Source organism: Mustelus asterias, chromosome 1 (genome assembly GCF_964213995.1).
Source record: "Mustelus asterias chromosome 1, sMusAst1.hap1.1, whole genome shotgun sequence".
Taxonomy (NCBI): Eukaryota; Metazoa; Chordata; class Chondrichthyes; order Carcharhiniformes; family Triakidae; genus Mustelus; species Mustelus asterias.
This window is the reverse complement of record NC_135801.1, coordinates 116,978,316-116,992,876: the sequence shown is the minus strand read 5'-3', so window position 1 is coordinate 116,992,876 and position 14,561 is coordinate 116,978,316. Positions and strand designations below refer to the sequence as shown.

Below are 14,561 nucleotides of genomic sequence, written 5' to 3'. Positions count from 1 at the left end.
GCCTATCTGTCCGCCTTTCCCTCCCTTGCCTCTGTCTCTCTCTCTCTCTCGCCTCCTCGCGCTGTTATGAAACTTCTGCCGTGTTGATGTTTTGTAATATATTTTTGCCGCAGTTGTTTTGTAACGGTCACTCAGGCCCCGCCCTTTCCCACCTTCCTCCAATGGAAGCCGCGCTCCGGGGTCACGTGCAGAGTGACAGCTGGCTCACTGCCGGCGGCTGGCCGAGCTGAGTGCGCATGCGCCGGGCAGCCCAGCCTAACAATGTCGGTGGCGCCGAGTGGTCGTATGGGCAGCGCCCAAACCCGGGACAGTGACCCCATCGCCAGCACCCAAACCCGGCTGGCGGCCGGCAGCCTGCGACCCGAGCAGCTGGGCGGCCTGGTGCAGTGTCTCCTCTACCACTTCAAGCGGGGGGGGCATGGAGCCGGCACGCTGGAACCTGAGCCCCGGCACCGGCTGGCAGGCGGCGGAGGCGGCCTCCTGGACTGTGGTGGCTGCCGAGAGCCGCTGGCCCAGCCCGTCACCCTGCGCTGCGGCCACACCTGGTGCCGGCACTGCCTCCGGAGGGGTCCCCGCTGCCCGGGCTGCGGAGAGGCGGCCGACCTTCAGTCGCTGCGCCCCAATGTCATCCTCAGCCACCTGATGGCTAAGTGGTTCCCGGCCGAGGTCCGGCGGACTCGGGACAGAATCAGACTGGAGGAGCTGGTGGCTCAGTGCCGCTTCCCCGAGGCTTTGAGATTGCTGGAGCAGCTGGAACTGAGTGAGTGTGGGCTGCTGTTTATTATCTGTGAGTCAGTGGGATGCCTGTCACTGACCTCGTCCTGTTGTGTAACTGAGACTCCGGGTTGTATAACTGAACCGAGAGTGTTTTATAACGACTGGGAGGCCAAACATTCAACCCCCTTCCAGGAGATTGATTGGCGACACCCAGAAATCAACTGTGTGCATGTTTGTATTTATTCAGTTCTTGGGTTGTTACGGTGAAACAATAACTCCTCCCCTCCCTTCGGCAGCTTTCTCCTTATGTAAACACTCCTGGTTACTGATTGAAAGTTTCATCAGCCCTCACTGACACTGTCGCTGCATCGAAGCCCTGTTTCTTCGCCAGGGCATTTCTTGCTTGCAGCCCTTTCCATCCTTACGAGACGGGCATGTAATCACTTTAATCCGAGTGCAGTTTTGTTGGAGATACTGTAATATTGCTTCCGTCGTAAATCAAACATAGCGCACACTTTCAAAACGCAGCAACCCGCTCCTGCTGTTAAATGTCAAATGTACTTCCCAGCATGTTTTACACACGTCAGGAGTACTGATGTAACCCGAACACTTAATTTTGGAAAATAGTTTATCACTTCTTAAACAAGGACATGAGAAGTGATTTTTATGAACTACAGACATAGGAGAAGGCCATTCGGCCTGATCCCAACTCCACTTTCCTATCTCCTCTCTCTCTCTTTCTCCCCCCCCCCCCCCCCCCCGCGCCAAATGCTTGGCTGCCATGGCTATCAGAATCTGTCTAACCTGCATTGAATATATTAAATGACCCAGCCACCATTGCTTTCTGGGGAAGAAAATTCCACAGACGATTGACTCTCAAGCAAAAATTCTCCTTTGTCTTAAAAGGAAGACATCTTGCTCTTAAACTGTCCCCAAGTTACAGTCTTCCCCCACAAGGGGAAACATCCTCCTGGCATCCACTGTGTATGGTGACTGATCAATTCTACTTCAGATTGGTTCAAACATTTCTTATTGTCTCTAGAATTTATGAAAATGCTGTAAGATATAAGATACTGGTCATTCAGTTCATTCAGTTCATTGAGCCTGCTGTACCATTTAATATCATAGCTGATCTAACACTAAGTCCACTTTCCTGCCTTATCTTCATACCCTCAACTCCCCAAAACCTGTCAATCTCTGCCTTGAAAATGTTCAAGGACTTGGCCTCCACAGCCAGTATTTAGTCAGCCAGTTACAGAGAAAAGTCAGGACTGATGGATAAATGGAATTTACAGGCTAAATCACTTCTTTGTATAAAGAGCAACCAACAATGTTTACAACACAGTCATTTGTTAACATTTGGAACTTATGAGAGCATGGGATGAAGCTTGGCAATATTGGTCTAAACAGTTCAAATTGTTTACACAATACAGTCTATTGAATGTCTTTAAAATCTCAATGCTGAGAGATTGTGTATTCCTGTGGTCTACAGTATCTTAAACCTGAGTCTGTAGTTAACTAGTTTCCTTTTGATAGGGGATAGGGGGTAACGTGTGTGTCTGTGTGTCTGTACACGGAGTCCCAGTTATGTTCTCTGGTGCACAGTTATCTTCAATTTGACGCCCCACCCACTATTCATCTCCTACCGGAAAGATACATATTTGATCTACAGGTTCTAGAGTCATAGAGGTTTCCAGCATGGAAGCAGGCCCTTTGGCCCAACTTGTCCATGCCGCCCCTTTTTTTTAACTCCTTTAATTGTCAGTCACAACAATGACCATAACCAAGAGTAGTTAATTCTGCCCCTTGAACCTACTGCATCATTCAGTATAATCATGGCTGATCTTGTCTTAGTCTCAACTCCACTTTAGACCATAAGACATAGGAGCGGAAGTAAGGCCATTCGGCCCATCGAGTCCACTCCACCATTCAATCATGGTTGATTTCAACTCCATTTACCCGCTCTCTCCCCATAGCCCTTAATTCCTCGAGAAATCAAGAATTTATCAATTTCTGTCTTGAAGACGCTCAACGTCTCGGCCTCCACAGCCCTCTGTGGCAATGAATTCCACAGACCCACCACTCTCTGGCTGAAGAAATTTCTCCTCATCTCTGTTCTAAAGTGACTCCCTTTTATTCTAAGGCTGTGCCCCCGCGTCCTAGTCTCCCCTGTTAATGGAAACAACTTCCCTACGTCCATCCTATCTAAGCCGTTCATTATCTTGTAAGTTTCTATCAGATCTCCCCTCAACCTCCTAAACTCCAATGAATATAATCCCACGATCTTCAGACGTTCATCGTATGTCAGGCCTACCATTCCTGGGATCATCCGTGTGAATCTCCGCTGGACCCGCTCCAGTGCCAGTATGTCCTTCCTGAGGTGTGGGGCCCAAAATTGCTCACAGTACTCCAAATGGGGCCTAACCAGTGCTTTATAAAGCCTCAGAAGTACATCCCTGCTTTTGTATTCCAAGCCTCTTGAGATAAATGACAACATTACATTTGCTTTCTTAATTACGGACTCAACCTGCAAGTTTACCTTTAGAGAATCCTGGACTAGGACTCCCAAGTCCCTTTGCACTTTAGCATTATGAATTTTGTCACCGTTTAGAAAATAGTCCATGCCTCTATTCTTTTTTCCAAAGTGTACGACCTCGCACTTGCCCACGTTGAATTTCATCAGCCACTTCTTGGACCACTCTCCTAAACTGTCTAAATCTTTCTGCAGCCTCCCCACCTCCTCAATACTACCTGCCCCTCCACCTATCTTTGTATCATCGGCAAACTTGGCCAGAATGCTCCCAGTCCCGTCATCTAGATCGTTAATATATAAAGAGAACAGCTGTGGCCCCAACACTGAACCCTGCGGGACACCACTTGTCACCGGTTGCCATTCTGAGAAAGAACCTTTTATCCCAACTCTCTGCCTTCTGTCTGACAGCCAATCGTCAATCCATGTTAGTACCTTGCCTCGAATACCATGGGCCCTTATTTTACTCAGCAGTCTCCCGTGAGGCACCTTGTCAAAGGCCTTTTGGAAGTCAAGATAGATAACATCCATTGGCTCTCCTTGGTCTAACCTATTTGTTATCTCTTCAAAGAACTCTAACAGGTTTGTCAGGCACGACCTCCCCTTACTAAATCCATGCTGACTTGTCTTAATCCGACCCTGCACTTCCAAGAATTTAGAAATCTCATCCTTAACGATGGATTCTAGAATTTTGCCAACAACTGAGGTTAGGCTAATTGGCCTATAATTTTCCATCTTTTTTCTTGTTCCCTTCTTGAACAGTGGGGTTACAACAGCGATTTTCCAATCCTCTGGGACTTTCCCTGACTCCAGTGACTTTTGAAAGATCATAACTAACGCCTCCACTATTTCTTCAGCTATCTCCTTTAGAACTCTAGGATGTAGCCCATCTGGGCCCGGAGATTTATCAATTTTCAGACCTTTTAGTTTCTCTAGCACTTTCTCCTTTGTGATGGCAACCATATTCAACTCTGCCCCCTGACTTTCCTGAATTGTTGGGATATTACTCATGTCTTCTACTGTGAAGACTGACGCAAAGTACTTATTAAGTTCCTCAGCTATTTCCTTGTCTCCCATCACTAGATTACCAGCGTCATTTTGGAGCGGCCCAATGTCTACTTTTGCCTCCCGTTTGTTTTTAATGTATTTAAAGAAACTTTTACTATCATTCCTAATGTTACTGGCTAGCCTACCTTCATATTTGATCCTCTCCTTCCTTATTTCTCTCTTTGTTATCCTCTGTTTGTTTTTATAGCCTTCCCAATCTTCTGACTTCCCACTACTCTTTGCCACATTATAGGCTCTCTCTTTTGCCTTGATGCATTCCCTGACTTCCTTTGTCAGCCATGGCTGCCTAATCCCCCCTCTGATAACCTTTCTTTTGTTTGGGATGAACCTCTGCACTGTGTCCTCAATTACTCCCAGAAACTCCTGCCATTGCTGTTCTACTGTCTTTCCCATTAGGCTCTGCTTCCAGTCGATTTTTGTCAGTTCCTCCCTCATGCGCCTGTAATTACCTTTATTTAACTGTAGAACCTTCACATCTGATTCTGCCTTCCTTCTTTCAAATTGCAGACTGAATTCTACCATATTATGATCACTGCTTCCTAAGTGTTCCCTTACTTTAAGATCTTTTATCACGTCTGGCTCATTACATAACACTAAGTCCAGAATAGCCTGTTCCCTCGTGGGCTCCATCACAAGCTGTTCCAAAAAGCCATCCTGTAAACATTCAATGAATTCCCTTTCTTTGGGTCCACTGGCAACATTATTTACCCAGTCCACCTGCATATTGAAATCCCCCATGATCACTGTGACCTTGCCTTTCTGACATGCCCTTTCTATTTCGTGGTGCATTTTGTGCCCCTGCTCCTGACCACTGTCAGGAGGCCTGTACATAACTCCCATTATGGTTTTTTTGCCTTTGTGGTTCCTCAACTCTACCCACACAGACTCCACATCGTCTGACCCTATGTCGTTTAGTGCTATTGATTTAATTTCATTTCTAATTAACAAGGCAACCCCGCCCCCTCTACCCACCCCTCTGTCTTTTCGATAGGTTGTGAATCCCTGGATGTTTAACTGCCAGTCCTGAACCCCCTGCAACCACGTCTCTGTGATGCCTACCACATCATAACTTTCCTGCCTATTCTCTCTAACCCTTCAAATGATTACTAATTAAAATCTGTCTATCTCAAATTTACTCAATCCACTCTCACCGCACTCTGGGAGAGCGAATTCCACACATTCACGACCATTTGAGAGAAGTAGTTCTCATCTCGGTATTGCCCCTCCGTCTACTTTTTCAATACTTTTTATCATCATGTATACCTCAATTGGATCTCATCTCATTCTTCTAAACTCTAGAGAATCTAGGCCTAAACTGCTCAGTCTCTCTTCATAAGACAAACTTCTTATTTCTGGAATCAATTTAGTGAACCTCCTGGTGCGGTCTCACCAATGCCTTGTATAGTTTCAGCACCACTTCCTTACTTTTATACTCTTGTTCCTTTAACAATAAATGCCAAAATTCAATGTGCCAAAATTCAATGTCCCATCATCCACCGCACTCTGGGATAGTAAAGTCCACGTATTCATGACCATTTGAGAGAAAGAAAAAGCTTTCCTTATTACCTGCTGCATCTGCATACCAGTTTTCTGTGTTTACCGTGGAGAAAGACATGAAGACTTGGGAACCTGGGAAAGTTAGTGGCGATATATTGAGGACAGTTTGCATTACGGTAGTGGAAGTGATGGACGTATAAAAATGTATGAAGATGGATAAATCTCCTGGCCCTGACCAGGTATATCAAAGAACACTGCATGAGGCTAGAAAATAAATTGCAGGAGTCCTGGCTGAGATTATTTGCATTATCGTTAGCCACGGGTGAGGTACCAGAAGACTGGAGGGTAGCAAATGTGCCCTTATTTAAGAAGGACTGCAAAGAAAAACCTGGGAATTATAGACAGGTAAGCCTAACATCTGTGGTGGGTAAGTTACGAGAGAGGATTCTGAGGGATAAGATATACAGGCATCTGGAAAGACAGGGTTTGATTAGGAGTAGTCAGTATGGCCTTGTGCATGGGAGATCATGCCGTACAAACTTGTTAGAGTCCTTTGAAGTGACCAGGAAGGTTAATGAGGGAAGGGTGGTAGACGTAGTCTATATGGATTTCAGTAAGGCCTTTGATAAAGTTCCACGTGGTAGGCTGCCCTGGAAGGTTAGATCACATGGAATCCAAGGAGAGCTGGCAAATTGGATATACAATTGGCCTGATGGTAGGAAGCAGAAAGTAATGATGGAAGTATGCTTGTCGGACTGGACCTGTGACTAGTGGTGTGCCTCAGGGGTCAGTGCTGGGCCCATTGCTGTTTGTTATCTATAAACGATTTAAATGAGAATATACAAGGCATGATCAGTAAGTTTGCAGATGACCCTAAAATAGGTGGTGTTGTAGACAGTGAGGAAAGTTATCAAAAATTGCAGCAGGATCTTGATCAGCTGGGGAAGTGGGCATAGAATTGGCAAATGGAGTTCAACTCAGATAAGAGTGAGGTGTTGCATTTTGGAAAGTCAAATCGAGGTGAGATTTTCACGGTGAATAGGAGGAGCTTAGGGAGTATCGTGGAACAGAAGGAACTTGGAGTTCAGATACATGGTTCTCTAAGATGGAGTCACAGGTAGATAGGGTGGTGAAGAAGGCTTTTGGCATGCTGGCCTTCATCAGTCAGGGCATTGAGTATAGAAGTTGGTAAGTTATGTTGCAGTTGTACAGGATGTTGGTGAGGCCCCGCCTGGAGTATTGTGTTCAGTTTTGGTTGACTTGCTATAGGAAAGATGTTATTAAACTGGGGAGAGTGCAGAAAAGATTTACAAGGATGTTGCCAGGCCTCCAGGGACTGAGTTATAGGGAGAGATTGGACAGGCTAGGACTTTTTTTCTTTGGAGCGTAGGAGACTGAGGGATGATCTTATAGAGGTGTATAGGATCATGAAAGGCATGGATAGGGTGAATGCACTCAGTCTTTTTCCCAGGGTTGTGGAATCAAGAGCTAGAGGACATAGGTTTAAGTTCAGAGGAGAAAGAGTTAATGGGAGCCTGAGGAGCAACTTTATTACACAGAGGGTGGTACATACGTGGAATGAGGCAGGGACATTGACTACATTTAAAAGGCATTTGGACAGACACATGGATTGAAAAGGTTTAGAGGGATATGGGGCAAATGGGGTTAGCTTAGATGGGCATTTTGGCCAGCATGGACTAATTTGGGCCTGTCTCCCTGCCATAGATTCTGAGATTCATTCATTTAAATGCAAATGACAAAAATTTGGGTTACATGGGGCAATTTGAGGTAAATGTAAATATGGAAAGAATATTTGGAAGTTATAGGTGACTTTAGACCCATGGTTGCCAAAGTTTTCAGCTACTTGGGGGTTTTCTGGCTTTCTATCTGGGTCTGTTGAAGATTGATTGCCACGTTTAGGTTGCAACTCCATTACTGTGTGACTGTCAGAATGTTGAAACCAGATTAGATGGACCATGGCTGTTTCTCAGTCCTATGTTGGTAGCTTACCATCTGAAGTGTTTTGACCATGCATACATTTTCCTGCACTTCAAATGTATGGATCCAGAGCTTAACAGTAAAAACCAGCTGCAACTGTGAAGGTTAGAATTCTAAAATTTTACACTTATGGTCACTAAAAAAATTCAGGTATGAGAAACGTATTTGGAAAGATTTCTCAGCTTAATGCATGTTCCCAAATGCTGAATCAATATATTATGATAATGCATTTGAATCTTTACATCGAAGGGAATGAGTTGCACAGTCAATAGCCATGTACAAAACCTTGTCACTGGTGTTCTGTGCTAAAACATTGATGCAAAATCAACAATAGATATTCTGTATTTGATGCCTAATATTTCTTTAGAACCCAGTGATGTTGCTCTACAGAGCTACAGGGCTGAATCATATGCTGGTCTTCGACTGTTCAAAGAAGCGATTGAAGATATGGAAGCAGTGTGTTCAAGAAGGCCTGCTTGGCCAGAGGTAGGTTATATTGTGTATTTCATTACTATGTATTCCGTAGCAAAATGGAAATTTGTCCAATCGTAATTAATTCAGTGATGAACCTAATTTATCCTATCATCTCTCCTACAATCTTGCTCTGGTCAGATTTTGTACCTTGACTGTTAATGTACATTTCTTGAAATCCAAATTTTAAAAGAACATCTCGTACAATCATAGAATCCCCACAGTGCAGGAGAGACCATTCGGCCCATCAAGTCTGCACTGACTCTGACATAGTATCTTACCCAGTTCCTCTTCCCCGCCCTATCCCCGTAATCGCAAACATTTCCCATGGCTAATCCATTTAACGTATACATCTTGAGACACCAAGGGGCAATTTACCATGGACAATCCACCTCATCTGCACATTTTTGGACTATGGGAGGAAACCGGAGCATCCAGAGGCAACCCACACAGACGTGGGGAAAATATGCAAACTCCACAGAGTCACCCAAGGCCGGAATTGAACCCAGGTCCCTGACGTTGTGAGGTAGCCGTACTAACCACTGTGCCACCATGCCACCCTTCACAGTGCCACATGCAGTTCAATACTGAAGTATTATTGGAGTGTCCTTTTGTGTCAGCAGAGAATGTCCCATCTGCCTGCTCTGACAGTTTAGATGGATATGGTACTATTGAAAGAAGACTCCAAAGGTTCTACTTGTGTCCTGTCTACATATTGTAGCTGGAATATTTCTGAGACTTTATGCTAAGTGAAATGCAAGTTTGTTGTTTCACCATCGCCCTGTGCAAATACCAAATGCCCAAATTGGGAAAGATTCTATTTTTTCAGCATTAAATATCCCTGTGTTCATTGAATACAAAAACCGATTTAATCTTTAGGCATTAGTAAAGCCCAGTTTACGCTCCATTGAGTCTGCTTTAGCCTGATCCCAGTTTTAAAGTGTAAAAAAAGTTAAAGCAACGCTTTCAATGTTAATTTGCTTGCTAGTGCTTTAAATTCCTTTTGGATTTGTTTCACAAGTAATTTTAGAAAAAATGTTTCCACTATGCACAGCCGACTATTAAGAGTAGTGCTAATTTCACCCTGAAACAATTGTTCTTGTGTAATTTTTAAAAACTATTTGGATCATTTTAAAAGGTGTTTTCAGAACTGCATGTTAATACAAAAGTAAATATTGCAGATGTTAAAATAACAACAGAAAATGCTGGAAGTATTCAGCAGTTCTGACAATATCTGTGAAGCAAGAAACAGCAAAGAACAAAAGGGAAAGTCAGTGATTAAGTGGAGAGAGCAAAAAAGATTAAACAACATGTTTCATGATGCAAGACCAAAGTGAGTTGTAATGGGACAAGTAAAAAAAATAAAAGTTGTCTACTGGAGATGTGAATGTCAGGATCACTGCCACCCTTTCTTTGCTGATTTATTTTTTCTCTTGTTCCTCTCATTTCTTTTACTTTTAATTTAGTCAGCAGTTTTTCTGCCATAACTCCGCTTGATACATCCTTTGTTATCCTATTTTGGCCATGAACCAGGAAGTCTCTTATTATTTAATCTCTCCTGCTCTCTGCTCTATCAGTGACCTTCACTTTTGTTCTACTCCCCATGCCTCCCCTCTTTCACTTCTCAAAACGATTATATTTCTAACTGTTCCAATGAAAGGTCATACACCTGAAATGCTAAAACTGCTTATCTCTCTTCAGATGCTGTCAGATCTGCTGAGTATTTCCAGTGTTTTTTGCTTTTATTTCAGAATTATGTGATTGGGTTGAAATATTAATCTGGGCGGTTACCATAAAGCTTTGTTCAGGTGCATATGTAATCTTTTTGCACTCCTTTTAACAGCACAGTGCACAGTGTCCATATTCATTATTATCCTAGAATCTTTTTTATTTCAACCATAATTGAAGGAACAATACCTATTCTAACTAATATGTTTGATTTTATTTTGTATTTGGTCAGTGGATGGTTAAGTGCATGACACACTGGGTTTTGCCTTGTCAAGGAGTATTACCACAAGTCTAACCAAAGGTTTTATTTAAAAATCCCATTGGGTTTCATTATTCAGCTGATCACATTTTGTGTGTAAAGAAGTTATTGTATAGCGTGAGTTAAGTCATCTGAAAATGTTAAAATGAGGCAATTGAATAGAATTCAATAGTGATTCAAACTCCAGTGGGGTTCAATATTTCAATACCTGGGTGGAGTAATGTGAACACATTTGATCTTGAAATTTGACATTGCAAGGAAAAGTGTGCGAATTTGAATTCAAATCAAAAGATCATTGTTGAATATATCAGGAGTTTATAATAAGTGGTCTATACACTTTAACCTCTCTCTGTACATCAGTTTATTTAAATTTGTTTAACTTCTTCAGGGATACTTTAGAAAAGCTAGAGTCCTATATACCATGGGGTTGGTCGATGAAGCTGTACAATCATTTCTTCAGTGTTTGGCTTTGGATGAAGATTTTACTCAAGCAAAAGTGGAAGTAGAAAAGGTACTCTTTTTATATAACTATAAGGATTTCTATGGCTAACTGGGCTTTATTTACATTGTAGATGGGTGTCTTCTGCAGAGTTGATTATTAAAAATGATCTGAATATGCAGGTTATTTTTTTATTTCATCATGCATAGGTAACTTTATTTCAGTCTCTATGCATTTGCTTGAGCTGGGAAGAATTCTTGGCTTTTTGGCTCACCTCAGACCCGTTCCTGAACGACATTATTCAAGAGTGATTGAACGCATATGTTTAATTCTCATTTGAGTGAAATGGTTGTTTTAAACATTGTTTTGGCTTTAACAGAAATTACAAGGTTACCAGCTAATTTTTACCAGAATGACTGCCTGTCTACTAGGAATTTTTTATAGTTGGTTAATATTTTAAGTACAAAAGCAAAATACTGCGGCTGCTGGAATTCTGAAATAAAAACAGAAAAGTCTGGATGTACTTAACAGTTCAGGCAGCATCTGTGGAGCAGGAAATGATGTTTCAGGTTGATGGCCTTTCAGCAGAACTGGTCATCAACCTGAAACTATGGGCAATTTTGAGCCGCACTCTCCATTTGTGGGAATTGAAACACTTACTCAAAATCCAGAGAGCGTGATTCGTGCTGCCGAGTTTGAATTCCGATCTTACCGGCCCCTCGCCAGTGGAGTGGCAGGTCATGGAGGTCTCCCCAGAGTCATCAAGGTAACTGAAACTTCTGTGGGAGCAGGACATGGCCTGGCAATGCCTATGGCACTTCCCCTTGGCACAGGTTGGCACCATGCCATCTAGATGGAATACATTTCCAAAAAAGGCAGGCATATCTGGGGCCCAGGCCGCTACCCATAGTCACACCTTTTATTTGGAGAAAGTGTGACAAGTTAAAGGAGAAATTATACAACGAAAGAACAAGTTCAACCCGGTGGGGGAGGGTGGTAGTGGAGATTCTTTGGACCTCTGGAGTAGGTGGACATAAGTACAAAGTTTAAGTTTTTTATTAGTGTCACAAATAGACTTACATTAACACTGCAATGAAGATACTGTGAAAACCCCCTAGTCGCCACACTGCAGCACCTGTTCGGGTACACTGAGGGAGAATTTAGCATAACCAGTGTACTTAACCAGCATGCCTTTTGGATTGTGGGAGGAAACCGGAGCACCCGGAGGAAACCCAGGAAAAGATGGCTCTATCAGAACAATCCTGTTTCTGGATTTTCAGAAGGTTGTAGAATTGGGTGAGATGGGGTTGGGGAACTGAGGCTGGAAGCAGCGGAGGGAAGATATCCAGAGAAGGTGTGTTCATGTTAAAATTTTGGGTGCTGCATGATTGTTCGGAACTGGAGAGAAGTAGAAATGTGATGGGTTTTATGAATGCATTAGAACACTTTGTCAGGGTAGTTTCCTGGACTCAACCATCTTCTGTTGCTTCATCAATGGCCTTCCCTCCATCATAAGGTCAGAAGTGGGAGTGTTTACTAATGACTATTCAGTTTGTTAGCATTCACAACTCCTCGGGTATTGAAGCAGTCAGTTTCTATATGCAGCAAGACCTGGACAATATCCAGTCTTGGTGGCAAGTGCTAGGCAATGACCATCTCCAACAAGAGAGAATCTAATCATTTCCCCATGGTATTCAATGACATTACCATTGCTGAATTTCACACCATCAACATCCTGGGGGGTTACAATTGAGCAGAGACTGAACTAGGCCAGCCAGATAAATACTCTGTCTACAAGAGCTGGTCAGAGGTAGGGAATTCTTTGGCCAGTACCTCACCACCTGACTCCCCAAAGATTGTGCACCATCTACAAGACACAATCCAGGGGTGTGATGGATACTCTCCACTTGCCTGGATGAATGCAGCTTGACAGCCCACTTGACTATCTCTCCCTTCATCACCAGTGTGCATCATCTAAAAGGTGCATTGCAGTAACTTGCCAAGGTCCTTCAACAGCACCTTTCAAAATATGTGGGGTTACGGGGATAGGCCTAGGTGGACTCGGTGTTGTTGGTGCAGACTCGTTGGGCCAAATGGCCTCCTACTGCACTGTAGGATTTCTATGATTTTATGAAACCTACAACCACTACCATCTAGGAGGACAACGTTAGCAGATGCACGGAAACATCACTATCTGGAAATTCCCCTCCAAGCCACGTACCATCTTTCACTGTTGCTGGGTCAAAATCCTGGAACTTCGGAGCTGTAGCAGAGGCGCTGTCTGTCCAGGGCAACCAGGCCTAGGCCCTGGCTCTGACTCTCGAACAAGTGCTGACCGACTTCAGCAATGAATCGCAGAAAGTTGGTATGCAGGTGCAGCATGTAATTAAAGGAGACAAGTGGAATGTTGGCATTTATTGCAAAAGGACTGGAGTATAAAAGTAGAGAAGTGTTGTTGAAATTGTATAGGGTGTTGGTGAGATCACACCTGGAATATTGTGTTCAGTTTTATTCTCCTTATTTGAGGAAGAATGTGATGGCATTGGAAGCAATTCAGCGGAGGTTCACTAGAATGTTTCCAGGGATGAAGGGGTTGACTTATGAGGAGAGATTTAAACAGTTGGGCTTCTATTTGCTGGTGTTTAGAAGGATATGGGGATCTGATTGAGGTATATCAAATTTTAAAAGGGAGCTGAATGTACTTCTCGCAATACTCAATCAGCTGATGAATGAGGTCGAGAAAGTGGCTTAAGGGGGCGAGTCTTGCTCCCAAGCCGGTGGAACAAACGTCCTGGTGTCCTAGGTAGGAAGGAAGTTAGGGGTGAAGAGGGTAGCGATGCCTCGACCCACCCCCTCCACTCACCACCTCTCAGTGGAGCGTGACTGAACAGTTAGAAATCTGGTGGCTGTTTGACCTTAGGGGAGGTATTTCTCTGGGGCTCTGAAGGCTCCTGTGAGTGTTTTTATTCGTGATCCTATTATTAACCTGATGATTAAACTTATGTGACTGTGAGAAAAAAACAGCATTGTTGGTATACCTACACCCATGGACTGCAGCTGTTCAAGAAGGTGGCTCACCAGTATCTTCTTGAGGGTAATTAGTGATGGCAATAATTGCTGTCCTAGCCAGCGATGTCCTCATCCTGTAAACAATTTTTAAAAAAAGTATAGTTTACATGCTGGGAGCATATGGTCTACAACAGATCTACCAAAAATTGTGGAAAATTACAAACTTGCAATAAATTAATTTTGAATATTTGCAATAGTTTAAAACACTTTGAATAATGCTCTAGCAATTTTGAGCCTTGACTGAAACATCTCCTCTTCACAAAAATGTAGTCTCTCTTGGGTAGTTTACTTAGTGCTTCCTGGACAAATGTTGATTTTACATTTGTATGCAACTACTTTGAGTTCCTGCAGTGCACCTTGTAGATGGTACACACTGTTGCCACTGTTTGTTGGTGGAGGGAGTGAATGTTTGTGGGGGGTATGCCAATCAAATGCTTTGCTTTGTCCTAGATGGTGTCAAGGTTCTTGAGTGTTGTTGGAACTTCATTCATCAAGGCAAGTGCGAGAGTATTCCATCACACTCCTGACTTGTGCCTTGTAGATGGTAGACAGGCTTTGAGGAGTCAGAAGGTGTGTTATTTGCTACAAGACTCCTAGCTTCTGACCTGTTCTTATAACCACAATATTTATATGGTTAGTCCAGTTCAGTTTCTGGTCAAAGGTCACCCCAGGATGTTGAAATTGGGAGATATGGTAATGCCATTGAATGTTATAGATGATGGTTAGAATCTCCTTCATTGGCACTTGTATGGCATGAATGTTACTTGCCAGTTATCAGCCCAAGC

General features: G+C 43.3%; 1 protein-coding gene across 2 annotated transcripts in view; it reads left to right on the top strand.

Moving 5' to 3' along the window:
• Positions 1–238: 238 nt before the first annotated feature.
• Positions 239–14,561, top strand: part of LOC144496883 (LON peptidase N-terminal domain and RING finger protein 1-like) — a 43,579-nt gene continuing 29,256 nt past the window's right edge. The window contains exons 1-3 of one of the 2 annotated variants that reach the window (XM_078217482.1): positions 239–760; positions 8,178–8,296; positions 10,657–10,779. In XM_078217482.1, coding sequence (XP_078073608.1) covers positions 262–760; positions 8,178–8,296; positions 10,657–10,779 — 741 coding nt within the window. In that variant the 5' untranslated portion in view covers positions 239–261. The remainder of the gene's footprint in view (positions 761–8,177; positions 8,297–10,656; positions 10,780–14,561) is intronic. The other variant, XM_078217473.1, reaches the window with a different exon arrangement.